The 20,418-nt window shown below is 38.7% G+C and overlaps 1 protein-coding gene across 8 annotated transcripts in view; it reads left to right on the top strand.

Annotated features, from left to right (window-relative positions):
• nckap5l (NCK-associated protein 5-like) overlaps nucleotides 1-20,418 on the top strand; it is a 643,060-nt gene that overhangs the window by 539,461 nt on the left and 83,181 nt on the right. For all 8 annotated transcript variants that reach the window (XM_087989196.1, XM_043694058.2, XM_043694062.2 and 5 more), the window contains 4 exons: nucleotides 7,592-7,771; nucleotides 9,157-13,031; nucleotides 17,026-17,203; nucleotides 18,215-18,358. In XM_087989196.1, coding sequence (XP_087845322.1) covers nucleotides 7,592-7,771; nucleotides 9,157-13,031; nucleotides 17,026-17,203; nucleotides 18,215-18,358 — 4,377 coding nt within the window. The remainder of the gene's footprint in view (nucleotides 1-7,591; nucleotides 7,772-9,156; nucleotides 13,032-17,025; nucleotides 17,204-18,214; nucleotides 18,359-20,418) is intronic.

Genomic DNA, 20,418 nt, shown 5'->3' with positions numbered 1-20,418 from the left:
CACCTTCCCCCCCCGGTTTACCCCTTCTTTCCTTCTCCATCCCTTTTTTGTTCATCTCCTTTTCCAGGGGGCAGGGAAGGAGCCTTTGTTGCTAATCATTATGCATATTTGATTTATGTGGGGGGGGTTTGTTTTGTCCTACTTTTTTTTAGAGCGGGGTTCTCTTCTTCTGTCATCTTACTTAGTTTTCTAATCATTGCTATGCTTGTAACCTTGTAGTTTTATATATTTATATTTTGTATTATGTTTGCTAAACGCACCTAGATGTTGGTGTGGAGTGGGGGGGGGGGGGGGGGGGGGGTCGTGGGTCACTCACTTATAACTTTTTGGTTTTATAGAACACTTGAATTTGTCTACTCCTTTTTATAATGCCTAGGTCGAGGGAGGGGCACTAGTTAGGAGAAGTTATGTTGGGGTTATTGATAGGTAGTTACACCCCCCTGGGAGCAAGGGGGAGAATCTCCTTTCAAATGTGTTTTGTGTTTTTTTTTACTTCGGAATAGTTATTAATTGTATTGGTGTAAATGTCTTGAAGAATTTTTGCTTTTGTGAATTCTTCATGGTCTTTACTCAAGGTGTTTTCGGTGGGGTACTTCCTCCTGGGGGGTCTTGGGCTTGCCTGAACGATCATGGCTAGCTATTCGCTTAGGTGGTGCACCTGGAATGTCAAGGGGAGTAATTCACCAATCAAAAGTAAGAAGATGCTGTCAAACCTTACAAAAGAAAGGGTTGATATAGCTCTTTTGCAGGAGATACATCTACTTGACAAAGAGCACTTAAAATTCCAACAGGATGGATATGACCAGGCCTTTTTCTCATCTTTTAGCTCAAAAAGTAGGGGAGCAGTCATTCTCATTCAGAAGAATCTTCCTTTTAAAATCTTAAGCCAGATAAAAGATGAATCTGGACGGTATATACTGATCAAAGCCCTAATAAATGGAGAGGAGTATAGGATTTTGAATCTTTATTGCCCCCCCCAGCACACCCCTTCAAATTTGTAACAGAAGCATTCTCCAAGTTGATGGCTTTTGGGGCCCGCCATTCAATTATAGGAGGAGATTTTAATTGTATTATGGACTCAGAGACAGATAGGATACCCAAGAGTACTATGGGTATATCTCTTGGATCCAGACAATTGGCGGATCTGAATAAGGAGCTAAGGCTAGTAGATGTTTGGAGGTGTCTTCACCCCCAGGGCAGAGACTTTATGTTCTACTCTAACACACACAAGTGTCATACTAGAATTAATACGTTTTTTGCTCCCTCGACCCTTTTGAATTCCATATTGTCCTGCAAAATAGATAACATAGCAATCTCTGATCATGCCGCAGTATAAATAGAAGTTAAGACTAGGGACGATGGGACAGGCCCCCAACATCGGTGTATGGATTCCTTTTTAATGAAGGATAGCAAATTTATAAAATATTTTTCTCGAGTTCAAAACCTTTCTGGAAATTAATTCAAGTACGGCCAGTAATCCATCGACGATGTGGGAGACCATCTCATATTCTGTGACTCAGAAAAGACAAAAGGGAGAACAACAGTGCCTATTTGAGGCCCGCTTGAAGGCAGCTGAGACAGCATATGTTGATAGGCCCTCTATTACTAAGCTACAAAGGATCACAGCCCTTAGGATAGCCTTGAATACTGCACTTACCCAAACAGCAAAGAGGGAAACGTTATTTGCAAAGCAAAGATTATATGAATTTGACAATAAGTCTGGCAGATATCTAGCGTATCTTACTAGGAAAAAAAAGGCTCCTCAAGCTATTATGTCCATTAGGGAAAGTGCTGGTACTCTGACTTGCGATTGTACAAGGATCAATACAGCCTTTAGAAAGTTCTATTTTGAACGGTATAAATCGCAGGACTGAGAGGATAGAACTAAGAAAATGGAGTCCTTCTTTAAAAACTTGGTCTTTCCAGATTTAACCTCAGAGCAGGTGTCGATCCTGAATGCTCCCCTGGTAACCCAGAAAGTACTTGATGCAATTAGCCAGTTTCAGAGTGGCAAGGCACCTGGACCAGATGGATTCCAGGTTGAATTTTATAGAGAATTCATAGGGGAACTGGCTGGTCCAGTTATAGACATGTATAATTACTACCATAGTCAGGGCTACCTCCTGCCTTCATTGAGAGAAGCAAATATTTCTCTCATTCTTAAAAAAGGAAAGACTCCAGAAGATTGCTCATCATCTAGACCAATATCCTTGCTAAATGGAGATTTTAAAATCCTTTCTAAAATGTTAGCATTAAGATTGGAGAGGGTCTTACCATATTTCATAAAAGCGGACCAGACGGGGTTTATCAGGGGCTGTAGATCATCTAACAACATTAGAAGGGTCTTAAATTTGATATAAGCCTGTCAACAGGAAAGAATACCGGGGATAGCTGACTCCTTGGATGCAGAGAAGGCATTTGACCGGGTTGAATGGTCATATCTTTTTTACACACTGGAAAGGTTTGGTGTTGGAGAGGTATTTTCTAAATGGGTCTCAATATTATACAATGACCCCAAAACAGCCGTGATTAACAATAGTTTAGGTTCGGAAAGCTTCAGTGTGGGTAGGGGCTGTCGTCAGGAATGTCCTCTCTCACCGTTATTATTCATGCTAATAATTGAACCACTAGCGGAAGCAATACGAACCGACTCTCACATAGTGGCTCCGAGGGTTGGTTGGGGTAAACATAAAATCATTCTCAATGCAGATGATGTCCTCCTGTTCTTAAGTAATCATTTGATATCTGTACCCCGCTTAAGTCAAGTAATTAATCTATTTAATATGTTCTCAGGCTACAAAATCAATTTTACGAAATCGGAGGCCATGCCGTTGGGTGGTCTCGTTAGTATATCCAATTTATCGGACGGACCTTGTTTTCCCTTTCAGTGGTCACTGGAAGGGTTTTCTACACTTAGGTATTTTTATCACCCCAGTATTTGGTCAGCTGTATAAAGCCAATTATATACACCTACTAGAGAAAATAAGACAGGACCTTCAATGCTGGGGAGATCTCCCAATATCCTGATTAGGCAGAGTAGCTCGAGTTAAAATCAATATTCTGCCTCATTTCTTATATCCTATGAGAATGCTCCCTTTGATGTTGCCGAGACTGATGTTACATAAACTACATGGTTCCTTTATTTGGAATCATAGACAGCCCCTTATCAAATTAGAGAAGCTGCAGCTTCCACTAGCAAGGGGAGGACTGGATTTTCCAGACTTTAGGAGGTATCAGTTGAGCTCTCTATTGGGCAATGTAGTTGATTGGGTCTCTTGTGATCCACTATCAATTTGGTTAGACATCAAGACCTCCCAAGCAAAGTGTCCCCTCACCAATCTTTCATTTTTAGATAAGATGAGAGCTATTATGGACTATTATAAAAACCCTATTGTATTAAATACAATTAAAGCCTGGAGGATAATGCGGCAAGGTGAGGGTAACTTACAAAAAACCTCTCCTTAAACTCCTATAGTGGGAGCATGGGGTTTTCAGCCAGGGCAGACAAATGCTACATTTAAAACCTGGAGGTCCAGAGGTGTCTCTTGCTTAGGGGACCTATACGATGGGGAGGTTATGATGTCTTTTGAGCAGCTGCACCAGAAGTTTGGACTGCCTAATGGAGGCCTTTTTTGGTCTTTCCAAATACGAGGTTATATACAGAAGAAGACCACATTATTAGACAGTCCCTACAAATTGGATAAGGAGAGAAGAGTACTATGGCTAATGACCCTCGATCAGTACTCTTTATCATTCATTACATAACGAGGTATCGAAAGACATGGAACGACTGTTTAAATTATGGAACCAGGAATTGGGGTTAGAGATTCCATCAGAAATGTGGGAGGACATCTGGGAAAATGCCAGAAAGATCTCTATTTGTAATAAAACTCAAGCTATTCAATTAAAGATACTTCATAGGGCTTATATAGCACCGGAACGACTGGCAAAACTTAGGGTAGGAACATCCCCAATGTGTCCTGAATGTAAAATAGAAGTGGGCGCTCTCACGCACTGTTTATGGACATGTCATAAGATTTGCAAATACTGGGAGCAGCGAATGCTCTGACAGAAATCTTGGGAACGAGATTGGATTTGATCCAGTGTCACTTCTCCTGGGCTTTTCAAATCTGCCCTCCCTGGATGTGCACGGGAGAAAACTATTCTCCATTCTCTTTCTGTGCAAGGAAAAATATCTTAGTTAATTGGGTAGCTGAGGGCCCTCCAGGACTTTCGAATTGGCATAGGCTAATCATGGAATATATCCCCCTTGACTTCCTCACAAATATGGTGCACCAAAAAACTGAATTATTCTATAAAATGTAGCAGCCCTTTCTGAACTGTATAGACACAGATATTTCGGCCATATTGTCAAGGGTTTTTGTCTAGCAGTGGTAGTGGTTTTGGCTGGTCCGGGCCCCCTGGGGGAGGAATCCCGTATAAATATGGATTTTATTATGACTTGATGTTAATCCATTTTGAGTACATACTTAATTATTTAATTATTACATTATGTCTTACCAGTACTGTAAGATTTTATGCTTTGGTTGTTCGTAGGATAGATTAGTAGTTAGCTGAATTTTTTTTTCTCTTTTTTTCTTTTCTTGTGTTTTCGTTATTATGTATTTCTTTTATATATATTTAATTGTATATTAGTGTTTATATTTGTTTGTATTACTTTGTAATTTTGTAAAAAAATGTTTAAAAACTCTTTTTTCCTTTCAATAAAAATACCAATAAAAAAAGTCACATTTGCAATCCTACAGTTCCCCATGGCTAATCTTGTGTTAAGAGTGGCATGAAAATCTGCCACACCAGGCAAAAATGAGGACTGCAGATGCTGGAGATCAGAGTCAAGTTTAGAGTGGTGCTGGAAAAGCACAGCAGGTCAGGCAGCATCCGAGAAGCAGGAAGATCGACGTTTCGGGCAAAAGCTTTTGATTTCCCTGCTCCTCGGATGCTGCCTGACCTGCTGTGTTTTTCCAGCACCAACCTAATCTTGAATCTGGTACACCACCAGATCTTATAGCTAAATATACAACAAGTAAGATTTTCTTGTATGCTGCTAGCCTATATAACTTAGGATGAAGGACAGCCATTGTCCAGCCTGTTAGATCTACTCCAGATTATTGTGTTTGCGGCACGGCCAGGTCAACATTAATTTTGTTATTTTGAGTTCTCATACTTAAAAGCAATATAAATCATGTGATCTGCACTATCTGGTCAATTCATTTCTCCCCACCTAAGGATATTTTTGACCTTTGCTGTGCTTTTTTAAAAAAATGAAAGTGCTTAGGCTCATTTCAGAAACAAGTTAGATAACATAAGCATTCAAATATTGTATTATCCAATCCAGCCTTTCCACATTTTTCTAAAGTTTCCCAGGAGATTAATGTATCAATACCATTCAACACCAGGCAATGAACTGCGATAAAATATCTTGCAGAAAAGCATGAAAACTATGATTGATAGATAATGCATGAAACTTGAAACCTCAATTATATGAAATTGGATACAAAGTAAGATTAGATTGAAAGTGCGTGAGAAGTCAGTCAACATCTGTGGTGAAGGACAGCAAGTCGAATATCCTACACAAAGAGACAACAAACGCAGCTAAGGGCTCAACTCCTAATTCCACCCACGCCCACTTGCCAGCATATCTAAGAATTAAGTACGAATGTGCTTTTCTCCCAGCGGGCATCAGCTGGTCCACCTCTTATTACCAATGTCCACAGATTCTGCTTCTGATGTTTGTGTTGAGCTTTGCGAGGGCTCCAGTAAAAACCAATGACAGCACAATCAAAGTGGGAATTGGATAAAGAAATGAAGTGACAAGATGCATAAAGTGGAGACCCTCACTTGTGGCCACAATGGAGATGTTGTCAAAGGAACCATTTAATCTGTATTTGGCTTTCTGTGTCTCACATTATTTTCCCACTGGGAGAACCAACCATGTGCCAACCAACCACACCTTCCTGTGGCTATCCACTTCAACACCCCCTCCCACTCCACTAAGGACATATCCATTTTCGGTGTCCTCCACCGCCTACACAAGGCCACTGGTAAAACGGAGTGGGAATACCTCATCTTCCACCTTGTGACCTACAACCACATGACATGAATGTTAAATTCACCACTTTCCAAATCTCCCCTCCCCCACCCCATACCAAATCTAACCCTCCGACTCAGATCCGTCCTCTTGACCTGACCTGACCTATATGTCCATCTCTGCAACTCATTGCTCCACCTTCTTATCACCATCACATCCTACCCATTTATTGCCATCCTACCCCACTTTCCCCTAGCTCCCCCAAACCCATTTATATCTCAGCCCCCATTCCCCTCCCCAGGTCTGAAGAAGGGTTATGCTCGAAACATCAACTCTTTTGCATCTCAGATGCTGCCTGACCCGCTGTGCTCTTTCCAGCGTCATGCTTTATCAACTCCAGCTAGGATGTCAAGCATCGAAACCAAACTCAGACATTCAGATTGAAGGACTGTTAACTGAAAGTTACAGTTGGATCAAATTCTGCTAGCCCAGCAGTGAATATGAGGTCCAGCAGCATTCCATCAAATCAGCTAGCCCTATTATACGTGATGTTCTGTAAATTCCGTATATAATCTTGAAATGAAACTCTGAATATCTTAACTTGTTTGTAATGTGCTCTGCATATGATTTCCCTAGAATCTATCAAGTTGGGCTGTACTGCAGTACCCGGATGATATCAAGTCAACTGAATCATAATTGTCTGCCTTATAAAAGAAAATGAAGCGATGCTTTGATTTGTAAAATGGGAACTTTGCATTTTATTTCCTCAGATTGGAGTAAAGACATTTTTAATTTTTTAAACATATATCACTTTGAAAGAATGGAAATCATTACCATTAGTAATACATTTATTTAAGGTTGAAACTGACTTGAGAGAATAGATTTTAATATAGAACCAATCATGTTTGTATCTTATTCTTGATATGGATCAAATTGAGATATTTTGCAACCAACAAACTAATCCCAGAAAATGAGGGAGAAAAATTATAACAGGCCAATGAAAATTGAAAAGATGGATTAAAGTTTTGTCAAAATTGAGACAAAATCTATGTACAAAACTTTAGTTTTTTTTAACCAGCTCCTGACAGATCTACTTGTTTCTAAAGTAGATAGATTTTTGCAATTTGTATGAATTACTTTCTTCTTGGGATCCTGTATCTTACTGCTATGTGGTGATGAACTTTGCTATCCATTATGTGGATTGATTTGACCTTTATTCCATAGGAGCACAGCAAAATAAGTTTGGAATAGGGCAACAACGGAAAAGTAGTCACATCAGCATTTCAAACAAAAACGTCATGAACTGGATTGAAATTGAAGGACAGAAATTACTTTTTGTTACATTTTTATATTCACTAGCCTCAGCATTCAAATGCAGTAATATAATGGGGATAGATATTTCAAAGACTTAAAGTGAAATAAAAATGTCTGTTTGTACATTTGAAGTGATATGTTAGCAGTGAATGAAGGGGCAGTTTCAAGTGGGGAGGAGCAATTCCAGTATGTGACAAGTATTCCCTCTTTTTTTATTATTATTAACAGGGAGCTCTGGAGAATGTACCAACTATTTTGAAGTGCCAGAGTCAATTAAATCTGGCAGTACCTACTCAACTCTATCCTAGGAGCAGCTGTAGCAGCAGTGAACTCTCTCTCTCAAGTGCCTGCAGTGAACATTCAAGTGGCTCCTTTACTTGGAATGAAGGAAAGACATGCAGTAAGAGGGTACAGTTTGAGTCCTATTGAATGAACTTCATTTGACAACCATGTTTCAAGAACATTAATGCAGTTGGCTGATAATAGCACTTCTTATTAAACAATTTTAAAAGTGTTAAGCCCAAAGTTCCTGGGAAGCACCTGTTGGCACAACAGCGGCAGAGTGGAACAGTTGTCTGCCCTATCCTTAGGCTGCAGCCATTGTCCTGAATCTAGGGAATGCGGTTATTTACAATGACGCATGGGTAGTATATTGCTGTAAGAGTACATCAGCGTCACTCAAGCTGAATGTCTGCTTGGTGTTACACCACTCTAACAGTGGAGAGGACTAACAACATCACAAAGAGTAGTTATCCTTCATAACCTCATGTACCTTGTTGATCAAAAGGCTTTTGAACCTCTTTGGAATCAAATGTATTTGGTTTTGATCTCCTTACTGGCATCAACTGGATGAATACCAGCTAATCCTTAGTTGCCAAGAATTCTAATGAAACCTGAGGGTTCAAAGGGGAAAAACTTTCTAGAGAGCCAAAGAAACTCCTATATACATCACCATAATAAAGGACTTTGGATTGAAAATTAATCTACTACATGCACAAGCAGAAAAAAAAGAATCCGAAGACAATTGTGATTGTCTCAAATACTGTCCATTGTTACTCATTCTTCAGCTTTGATTAAGACAGAGGTTAAGGACCTTTATGTCAAGAACAAATGATTTAACAAATTTTAAAAAAAGGCAGCACTACAAATAAGCAGGCATATAGAGAAGGCAATGGCTCAGCAGTACTATCACTGGGCTGCTAATCTAGACATCCAGGTAATGTTCTAGGGACCTGGGTTCAATTGCGTGACAGAAGTTGGAATTTGAATTCAATATTTTTTTTAAAAAATCTGGAATTAAGAGTCTCAGGTGACCACAAAACAATTGCCAGCTGTTGAGAAAAATCCATCTGGTTTGCTTATTTCCTGTCAGGAAAGAAACTGCCATCTTTACCTGGTCTAGCCTACATGTGACTCCTGACACACAGCAATGTGGTTGTCTCTTAATTGCCCTTTGGACCATTAGGGGTGGGTACTAAATTCTGGCCTAGCCAGTGATGCCCTCATCCTGTGAATGAATAATAAAAAATAACAACTACAACAGATTCCCATGTGTATACCCAATCTCAAATAACAAGAATGTGTGACTATGGTAGCCTGCTTCTTTCCCGAGGCTTTTGCCTGTTTACTTGTTCTTAACCATTTTCTATGAATAAAGAAATTATGACATATCCTTTTACCATTTATCATTTTGTAAGAATCAGTTACCAAATTGTTAGAAAATTGGGATCATTCATGATGCAAATATTTATCCGAGTTTGTTGATTGACTTAGTACTTTCGTTTCACTTATAGTCTTCTCTAAGCTGGGAAAAGAGACTCAGTATTGGCTCCTCACTTCCCAGCAACCTCTCCAGTCCTGCTGAAGAACTACCTCCAATTCGAGAGAAAGAAAACCACATCCTGGAAGGATTAAAGAAGCTACAAAAGAAAAAGCCTCTGTCAGAGCCATCCTCATTTGTGTCAAAATGGGCTTACAAGGATTGCATGAACTCAAATGAAGGGATTTACTCTCTTGGTCTAAAATGTCAGAATCACTACAAGAGTAAAAATCAAACACATCTTAAAGCTGTCGATAAAGACATGTGCCTAGAGCAAAGTAAAATATTTGGGTATGATTCTGACTCCCATGAAGATCCAGATGATGACTGTACAGCAATCCTAACCACCAAAATTGAGGTACCAAGTAAAGACTGCAAATCATTCCGCAACAAGCTAACGCACAGTGTTTCCGATAGTCTGTTCGGTTGGGATGGCAGTGTAAAATGTGTTTCAGAAAGGCTTACAAACACAAACTCAAGGGAAATGCCTGAAAAGTTGACTAGTTTTGTCAGTAGCTTTCAATCAAGTGAAAAACGATGTCCAAGCAACAAGTTACCTGCAAAGAAATTGCAATTCAATCTGACCAAACCACACAATAAAGATTTAACTATCCAGCTCTCTGACACTGAAGATATTGAAATGTTAGATGAAGTGCATCTGGAATGCAAGGAGGAAATAAATTCTTCTGATTTTGTAACAAGTTTATTGACTGACAAACGGTCAGCGAGTCATGCAAACTTACTCAGTTGCAAAAACACATTATTCTCATCTGCAGACAAAGATGAAGACCATTTTTCAAGTTGCTCTGACAAAAGACCAAAGACTTTGAACTTATTGAAAGAGAATTGTCAGTCCACCAAGTCTGTAAAAACATCATCTGCTGAATGCCTTACAATAGTGTTTGATGCTGAAGATGGCCAGCCAATTAAATTTAATTCCCAGCAGATAGCAAGTGTCACTGTGTCTTCAAATGACATTTCTAGTCCAATTGCTTTAGATGGGACTCACCAGCAAACTATTTTTGCTAAAGATGCTGCACTGATGCCTCAAGGGTTGATGGGTTGTCAAGGAGGAAGTGATGCAAAGAATTATACAGTTTTAGAGTCATTGCAAGGTCATGCCGAGCAAAAACAGTTAGAAGACCCAGATGTCAACAAGACAATATTTAGTTCGAGTCTTCATACAGATTCTGTAAATTCTGACAGGCCATTGACACCGCACATTTTTCAACAGGAAAAATTATTGAAGCCAACTTTTAATGCAGACTATAAATCAAACTGTGTATCTTCTGTATCTTCCCTGCAGATATATTCTACTCAAAAGCCACGTCTAAGCAAAATACCTAGCAGAGGCAAAAGCTCACCTCAGAAAGCCCGTAAAGTAAACATTGATCTTAGCAATACATTTTCAACATCTCCTCCTCTTACCCAAGACAAGTCGCAATCATTATCAAATGCAAAACTTGCCAAACATTTAAAAATGCCAAGTATTAGTATTAATCACTGTTTAAAAGGTGGATCTGTCAATCCAAAATGTAGCCCACAACTTTCTCAGAACTCTAAAATTACATTCCACTGTGAAACAGAAGACAACCGTACCAATATGATACAAGGATCTTTGTATTCCAGAAGACAGATGACAGATCACGGAGAACATCCCACACAGGATAAACATGATCATTTGGAACACAAAGAAATCAATTCTCCATCACCTCCAACTCCACCAGGGAGATCTAGTTCGTTACTATTTAGACCAAATTGTGAACATTCGCTGAATATAATGACAAAAAAGGAAGAACCGATTCTTGTTGACACAAACATGGATACATCTGCATCTTTAAACACACAAAGGATTACAAGTTCTGTGTCAACGTGTGTTAAATTGACTAAAGAAGTACAAAGTCAGCAACCACAGAACGCCCCAGATATGGCCTACATGTGCAGTTCCCAATACGAAAGAAACACATTTCAAAACTCAGTACAACAATCCCAAGAATCAAATGGAGTTGCTAAAGATTTGACAGTGGGCTCTTTTGAAAAAAGATTTCAGAAAGCAAATTGTTCAAATATTTCCACATCAGTCCACAGTCAACCTTGTCCTCAAACTGCTGGTAAAGCCATTAGAAGTTTAACATGCATTCATGCAAACCAAAAGCATCCATCTGCACAAAATACCTTCTCTGCCAAAGCAGTGCAATTATGTGAAAATGAGTTGATGCAACAATGCAAACCATCTAATGTTTTATCAACATCCTCACAGTGTCATGCCTCAGGTATAAATGAACCATCACCTCAGCCACAGCCTTCTGGTCTGTCATCTCCTTGTTCCAGTAATATTTATGATGAAAAAAACTTGAAAACTCGCATTCCTGTTGGACTGAAAGGATTTTTAAAATCTCCCCCATTACTGAGAAAAAGTTCAACTGTACCTGGGAAGCATGAGAAAGATACCATTAATATCTATTCTAAAGGAAATGCAATTCCAGTGAAATCTAGGCAGACTAATATATCAAAAAATACAAAATCTCTGGAACAAACAGCTTCATTAGTTGACTTCAAGGAAAGTGGTGACCTTCAAGATGACCTTATTGTTAAAATAGGTTTTCCTACAGACTTTGAGGATAAAATGAAACCTGACAGAAGCATAGCTGATGGGAGTGATGTTGACAGCATAGAAATTAAGGCATTTAAGAGGTCAGTTTCAGCTAATAGCAAACCAAACCTTAAACCAGCCCTGGGCATGAATGGTGCCAAAGCTCGAAGCCAGAGCTTTAGCAATCAGACTGGGGAGAAACCTTTTGTTTCAATGGTTGATGGGCCAGGAAAGGTACGAACACAGATAATTACAAACACAACAGAAAGAGGCAATTCACTGACAAGGCAGAACTCTACTGGTGCAACAGAAGCAATGCAAACAAAACCTGCCAATAGTTCATCAGCTACTCAAAGTCCTTCACATTCTCCAAGAATAGGGGATTTTTCCTATTCACGCCAAATGTCCTATGGAAGTGTAAGCAGCTCAAGCAGCCATCACAGCAGTCCTAGCAAGTTACCCTGTAGAACTCCACCAAAGGGAGATGGCCATCTTAGTTCTTTTAAGTGTGATGGCAACCAGTCACCACCTCAGAAAGAAGTCCGAAGTCTAGCTCTAACTGATAAATCCAGTGAGAAAAAATCAAAACAAACGCCTCAGAAAGGGAAAAATATACTACAGACAGGATATGAGTATCAGTCTTCATCACATTACTCTCCATTGGAAAATCTGAGCAAATTGCAAAGTCCCGCCAAAGTGAATATGGTAAAAAATGTCAAGAAACAAGAGAACCTTTCAAAAAGGCCTGAGACTTCAGACAAAGTATCCATTTCTACTTCCGCTTCTGGAACTCAATGTAGCATTGAAGCAAAAGTCATGTTGGGAATTCAACAAAATATGCAGAAGGTGCAAGGACAGGACAAGTTTCAGGTATCAGAGATAAAACAAAGGACTGGACCTTCAATAGCCAAATGGTTTGGGTTTCGAAAAAGCAAGTTACCAGCTCCGAATAACAAAAAGTCTGATACTTCAAAATCCAAAGATGAAAAGAAAGAAACCAAAAATGAAATCAAGCAAACAAAATTTGACAAAAGGAAAGACAAAAGAAAAAGTGAAAAAGCCTGTGAGGATAATGAAGTTATGATAAAAGATACCTATTTTAGTAAAAAATTAGATGGTGCTTCTCCAAGCAAATGTTGTGAGATCTCACTGCACGAAACACATAACAGTAGAAAAAGTAGCCTTGCATCAAAACACCATGGCCATAAGGATCATGATTCAACAAATGACCAGTTCATGAAGGAACTTCTACACAGGTAACAATCTTAATTATTTCATCTTAAGTATTGTTTCATGAGATTTGATACTTCAATTTGTCATGATAATATTGCACAATATAATGTTATTTATCAGCAGACATCCTTTATTCCAACTCTCTGTTCTTATAAAATAAAAAGCAAAAGAACTGCGGATGCTGTAAAATCAAAGAGAATAACAGAAATTGCTGGGAAAACTCAGCAGATCTGGCAGCAAGGATTTTGGATTAGTGGTGCTGGAAGAGCACAGCAGTTCAGGCGGCATCCAAGGAACTTCGAAATCGACGTTTCGGGCAAAAGCCCTTCATCAGGAATAAAGGCAGTGAGCCTGAGCATGGAGAGATAAGCTAGAGGAGGGTGGGGGTGGGGAGAAAGTGGCATAGAGTACAATGGGTGAGTGGGGGAGGGGATGAAGGTGATAGGTCAGGGAGGAGAGGGTGGAGTGGATAGGTGGAAAAGGAGATAGGCAGGTAGACAAGTCCGGACAAGTCATGGGGACAGTGCTGAGCTGGAAGTTTGGAACTAGGGTGAGGTGGGGGAAGGGGAAATGAGGAAACTGTTGAAGTCCACATTGATGCCCTAGGGTTGAAGTGTTCCGAGGTGGAAGATGAGGCGTTCTTCCTCCAGGCATCTGGTGGTGAGGGAGCGGCGGTGAAGGAGGCCCAGGACCTCCATGTCCTCGGCAGAGTGGGAGGGGGAGTTGAAATGTTGGGCCACGGGGCAATGTGGTTGATTGGTGCGGGTGTCCCGGAGATGTTCCCTAAAGCGCTCTGCTAGGAGGCGCCCAGTCTCCCCAATGTAGAGGAGACCGCATCAGGAGCAACGGATACAATAAATGATATTAGTGAATGTGCAAGTGAAACTTTGATGGATGTGGAAGGCTCCTTTACGGCCTTGGATAGAGGTGAGGAAGGAGGTGTGGGCACAGGTTTTACAGTTCCTGCGGTGGCAGGGGAAAGTGCCAGGATGGGAGGGTGGGTTGTAGGGGGGTGTGGACCTGACCAGGTAGTTACGGAGGGAACGGTCTTTGCGGAAGGTGGAAAGGGGTGGGGAGGGAAATATATTCCTGGTGGTGGGATCTGGCAGCAACTTTGGAGAGAAATCAGAGTTAATGTTTCAGGTTGAGTGACCCCTCCTTGACTTGAAATGTTAACTCAGATTTCTCCCAGAGATGCTGCCAGACCCCTTGAGCTTTTCCAGCAATTTCTATCCCTGTTCTTATAGCTCTATATAGTAAAAGAGAATAATTGCAGTTGAATTTCATATTTGATGCTTTGGTTTTTACTTTAATCCAAATGTCAGAAACATAAAGTTTAAATGTTTGTGTATTGATTGAAATTAAACACGATGGATGGAAATTGATTGTAGTCCACTTCAGGTTCACAACTGCAGTGCACCAACACTGTCCATCTCAAATGGAAGTCTAGAGGACACTTTGAAATTGAATCTCACATTTTATTTGCTTACTTTGGGTTTCTTATCTCACCTCCACAGGTAACCTGTTCCTCCTCCAAAGCTAAATGAAGGCTGCTTTTGGTGCTACCAACGATATTAGATAAATTTGAGGGGTTGTGTTAATGATAATTGGTAGGGAACAGGTGACTGTTTAAGCTCTTCTAGCAGTATAGCCAGGATCTTTGATACACTTGAAAAGAGAAATGAAGCTGCGTTTCTTTGGTGACTGCATGGATCACTGAAAAATGCAAAGTGGAATGGGTTCTATAGCTGTTTCAAAGATAGCTGATCAATTTTCACAAGATTAAGATCCTAATTTCCATATGTAAATAACCTAATGCTTCTTTTAGGCAGCTACATGAACTGCCTAATAATGAGTATAATAGTTTAACTGCCATACTTTCTCATCAAGATGTTCCTGAAATTAGTGTTCATTGTGTTGATTGTACGCCTATAAAATGATTCCCTTCCAAGAAATCTAATGACCATGTATGCCACAATTGCCTTTGAAATAATTTTAATTTGATATGCAAATGAAAGGTAAAACCCACCTGATAAAAATAAATCTTCCTTAACGCTAAGCAAACATTCAAGTCTTCACAGCAAGATTAATTCAGAAACAAATACTTTTTTACCAACTCTGTTGACCTTTGGCTTGTTGGCAGTTTCTGTATACCATAGTATAAAATAGAGATGGCATTAGTGTGTAAATGAGTTATTCCTGAAGCTCAGCTTTATAAATAGTAGGAGAAATTATTTCTCTATATCAATGAATGTTAACTCTGAGACTAGTATGCTTAAGTAATACCTTTTGATTTTATCAAATACATTTTTCATAATTCCATGTGTTGTTGTATTAATTGCATAATTCTCTTCATTGGCATTAAATGATTTGTTCACTATCTGCATCAGAGTTGCTACTGAGAGGTAACAGTCCAAAAATGTGCTGGTTAGATGGATTGGCCATGCTAAAATTGCTCGATGATGTCCAGGGATGTGCAAATTAGGTAGATAACCAAAAATGCGCAGGGCTACAGGGATAGATTGGGGTGGGTTTGCATGGGATACTCTTCAGAGGGTTGATGGGTTGAATGGCCTCCTTCTGGACTGCAGGGACTCTATGATATTTGACAGTTTCAGAAAGTACACATTTTGTAACTTATTGGTCCAGAATTTCCCATCAATCAATGAGTGGGGCTAATGGTCCTTGCTACATAATTGTACAACAACTTCACAAGACTCCTGAAGTGTAGTGGTAGTGTCCCTGTTATAGTTCACAAAGTCCATGTCCAAGTTCAAGTTCCATCTGCACTGGAGATATGTCCAAACAGATCGATTCAAAGTACTTGCAACTTCAGATGTGTGGCATATCTATAATTAAGTTTAAATATCCATAGGTTGCTGTCAAAGTTGTGCCATTTCACTATTAGTTTCACAAGAATAGCATCTTCCTGTATGCCTCACCATTGAATGCTGCGAAGTTCCTGTATTTTTGAGGTAGAAAGTTAAATCTTGTCTATTCCATTCTAAGTTCTCTTTTAACAATGTGATGACAAATAACTGCTCTGGGGTACTTAAAAATTACCAATACAAATCTGAAGGATCATTCCTGCAGGTTTTAAGTTGTGATTTTTATTTTTAGCTTTTCCATAATGTCTTTTTTTCTCTCTCCCTAATTGTACTTTGTTCTCTTTCCACCTGGTCTAATTTATACATCGTCCTTAGTCCTTATGCTGTTAATTACACAATCCATTAATCTGATTGATTCAGGTGATTAATTGTTGTTTGTCCTGTTCACTTCGGTCCCAGATGTTTGGTTTCCTTCAATGTATTATTATCAACTTGCAAATTCAGCAACTTAGCACCCAAAAAATTTAAAAACATAATGTTTAACAGTAATAACGTAAATCTCAAATTAGTGGTAAACAATGTTTGATTCCCATTATTGCAAAATCTTGGTTATCCAACATAAAATAACAGTTTTGCAAGATACGTCTTTCCCTTGAGATTTAGCATTTGACATCTTTGTCATCCTAAGACCTGATGTAACATATGATCTTACTGTAACAATGTACATGAGTAAATTTATAGAAGGTAAATTAATCTTAATTATATTTGTTTTTCTTAAAATAAATCAATTTATGCATTCATCTTTTGTTTATTATTGTCATTCTAACTGGGGACCATTTTTTTCAGATAATTTGTCCACATGGGTGTGTTATGTATATAGACAAATACTGAAAATTGTTGTGTGTATTATCATAAGTATAATGCCAGCATGGACAGTGACTGTGTATCAATGTGACTTATTCACTGGAGTTTCACAACAGACAAACTTTCAGACAGACGAGTTATGAATATTTTTAATGCAAATTGCAATGGGCAGATTATATCAAGGATAAGTCAGAAGCATTTATCATTCAAAGTTCTGGTGACAGAAAGATACAACAAGGTTACTTATAGCATTAAAGTAGAATGAGCAATTGACTGATTGAAGAAGGATGGTGCAATTCATCAGTGGAATCGCTTTTACCTGCAGAGTTGATAAGAAGGCTGTTCATCAGAAGGAAAATGGATCAAATCATGTTTCCTGCAGGAACATGTCTAAGGGCAACTCCCATGGCTCTGTATTTCCTAGCAACTCTATCAGTGCTCAGGCAAACCTCGGAATGAATTATAAAATGAAGCCAGCCACAGAGGTTCAAAATGAAATTCATGTAAGTTCAAACTCTTTTGACCTTATCTTTTAATGAAAGGACATTTGCTAATAATCTAACTCAGAATAATTAAAGATAAACTTACTAAATTTTATTCAGATATATTTGTGGTCTGCAATTGAGAAAGCATATGATAATCAAGCCATTTTGAAAGTAAGAAATTACCTTAAACCATGGCTATGGTACAATTACCTTGAAATTGGATAGAGACAGTTCTGCTAGCATAATTACAGTGTAGAAAAACACTCCTGTCTTCACAGCCTATCTTCTAGCTTCTTGATGAGACCACAAACCATTTCCCATAAATTGGGTAGGCCCTCATGACACAAGTGAGCAATTTGTTAAGATCAGAATGGGACCCAACTATTTTAACAGGGAGATGATGAGATTCAGAAAAAGATTTAAAAAAAAATAAGTGGAACTTCAGGGTCAATAGCTTTCGAGTAATTGTTAAATACTTCCAGAATATTCCGATTTTCTTGTATTTAAATAGTGCAGTTTTGGCCACCAATATTGCTTCATGAAACCATTTGGATATATCACTTATTTTTGATGTTTCACAGTATGTTATAATGTGCATCAGTTCATATAACTCATCAACTAAAATAACAATAACATTTTATAAATATTAAGTAGGTAATTTTCCTTTGCTATTCTGATTCACATAACTTGTCATATAAGACTCCCTTTTTTGTCAATTCTTGAATAACGTTAACTTTAATAGATAGAATACTCCTGTTGGCAAGTTGGGGCTTGTCTCTTGTATTATAAAATGCACATTTCAAATTACAAATGTTGATTTCACTTTTTGTTGTAGTATTACCTTTCAGTAAGATTAGACTGATACCAAAAAGCATACAACTGATAACTATCCGTGCATCGCATCTGTGCATAATATCAATAATGGCACAATTTCAGTAATATCTGAAAAAATATAATTTTATCCCGATATTACTTTTAGTCATATTTCTGCGTTCTCATAGTAAGATCATGAATATTCCTTAATTGCAGAAGGAGTCGCTAATTGATTCCGAAGGTGAAGGTGATTCAAATCCACATGAAAGTTATGTTGAGTTGTGGCAGCTGAATGATCCATCTTCAGGGAGCCCATCTAATTGGCAAGGTTTAAGTTATGACAACCAGGGGGACGTAAAGGTAAAATTAAGTGATCACATTCTTGTAGTTTTTGGCAACCTATTGTCATAAGTTTAAACCCAAGGCACAAGGTAGATTGTTCTGTTTAAAAACAAATGACAATTTGTGGAAACAATGACAAGATAAAACCAGTGTCAACTGTTCAGAAAATTGACACCAAATGTAGGCCTTTTGTTTTCTTTGCTAATTTGAGTAAAAAAAATTAAGAAGTATTGGTAAAATTGTTCACTGCTGCGCTGAAGATTTCTAACAGGCCCATTAGAGGTTGTATTACCATGCCTATGGTAGGCCAATAGTATGATTCAGCTATACCCTCTTTAGTAATGAAGGAGAAGAATTGTTATGAACCCTCCTCAACATCATCATAACCAGTTCGTAGTGAGTGCACCCAATCCTGTTTCAATATGGGATGCTAGCATTTGATACTGTGGGAAGTGATAATATGTGTATGGCCCTCGTAGATCACTGAGATTCACAGCAAGCGATAGTAGTGCATAAATGCACATCTTTATGTACTACAGTATTGTGCATCCTTTATGGGTGGATGATCTCAGAACATGCAAGTAATTCTGTACAATCTTCGAGTCAACTTAATCTTATTTATATGTCCTTCCTGAAACATTAACAATCTTGTTTGTTTTTAGTTACCCTGGTAGAAAATTATCCATTGCCAATTCTATACCCTTAATTTTGATGTTTACGGTGAGGATTTTCAGAGAGGGTTATTTTGTGCAAGAAGACTTACCATTGCAAAGAATTTTCTTCAGTATTCTTCAGAATTTTTAAATATAATTTGTATAGTCCAAGTACTTTCACTCCTTAAGCCATATTGCAATGTAAAATGGTTCACATTTATTTTGCAAGCACAGTTCTTTTTGTATATAACTTTAAAAAACTGCTTTCCCTCTAATTCTAAAATACAATAACAATATTCGTCTGTTTTGTGCTTGTCTCTTCTTCCAGATTTTCTGAATGTTTATCAGGTTTATCACTTGCTGCTTTTTTAGTGTATTTGCAGTCTCACACTTCTCACCAAAAATGTATCAACCGTACTGTACTCTAAGGATTAACTCTGTCTGTAGGTTTGAACATTTAGCTGTTCTCTGCTTTTCCTGGAAAAGTACTGCATACATTGATCGTCCTCTTTGTGAAAATGTTCCATCAGTTCTGCATCCATCTCTTTTAAATGTCTGTCCTATTTACTGCAATTAAGTTTAAAATAATAAAGTCTTCCAAAATTAACCTTTCCCTGCCTTAACTACATAGATTTTGAGAGATTAGCTCTTGGATATCTTTTTCATCACAGCATAGACCATGATTCTCCAATCGTTGTTCGGATTCAGTCCATTGACACAAAGGATGACTACAGTGGCTCAGTAGTTAGCACTGCTGCCTCACAGCGCCAGGGACCCGGGTTTGAATTCAGCCTCAGGCGACTGACTATATGGAGTTTGCACATTCTCCCCGTGTCTGCGTGGGTTTCCTCCCGGGTGCTCCGGTTTCCTCCCACAGTCCAAAGATGTGCAGGTCAGGTGAATTGGCCATGCTAAATTGCCCCATTAGTCAGAGGGAAAATGGGTTACTCTTCAGAGGAGTCAGTGTGGACTTGTTGGGCTGAAGGGCCTGTTTCTACACTCTAGGGAATCGAATTGAGTATTTGCTATAACGTGTTTTCTGTGTCGGTTGATAATTTGGTGACAGTATCCTGACAGGAACACTACACGCACAGAATTTCATTAATTTGCATTACATTGCTTTGGCCTTGTAATTCTATATTCTAATATGTTTTCTCACTTTGCATTGGTTGAACAGGTTAAATCTGCTAAGACTCTTAGGGGTCTTCCAAGTTCATCATTTGCTATTCTAATTCCATTCTTGGGTATCTGTTCCCATTATATTTCTTACCTGGCTGCCATATTTTATGATTCTCTGTATTAGAATTCCATTATTCTGTCCACTGATACTGACTATCTTGGAACTGACTCTTCCAGCTCTGTAAACCCTCCTGAGAATCATCTTGCCTTCTGAGCCAGGGGTGGTTTTATGAAACTTCGTAACAT

Source organism: Chiloscyllium plagiosum, unplaced genomic scaffold (assembly GCF_037043375.1).
Source record: "Chiloscyllium plagiosum isolate Xiang-an unplaced genomic scaffold, Cpla_swu_hap1 HiC_scaffold_7, whole genome shotgun sequence".
Lineage (NCBI taxonomy): Eukaryota > Metazoa > Chordata > Chondrichthyes > Orectolobiformes > Hemiscylliidae > Chiloscyllium > Chiloscyllium plagiosum.
The sequence above is the reverse complement of the archived record's forward strand: the minus strand, read 5'-3'. Positions and strand labels throughout refer to the sequence as shown.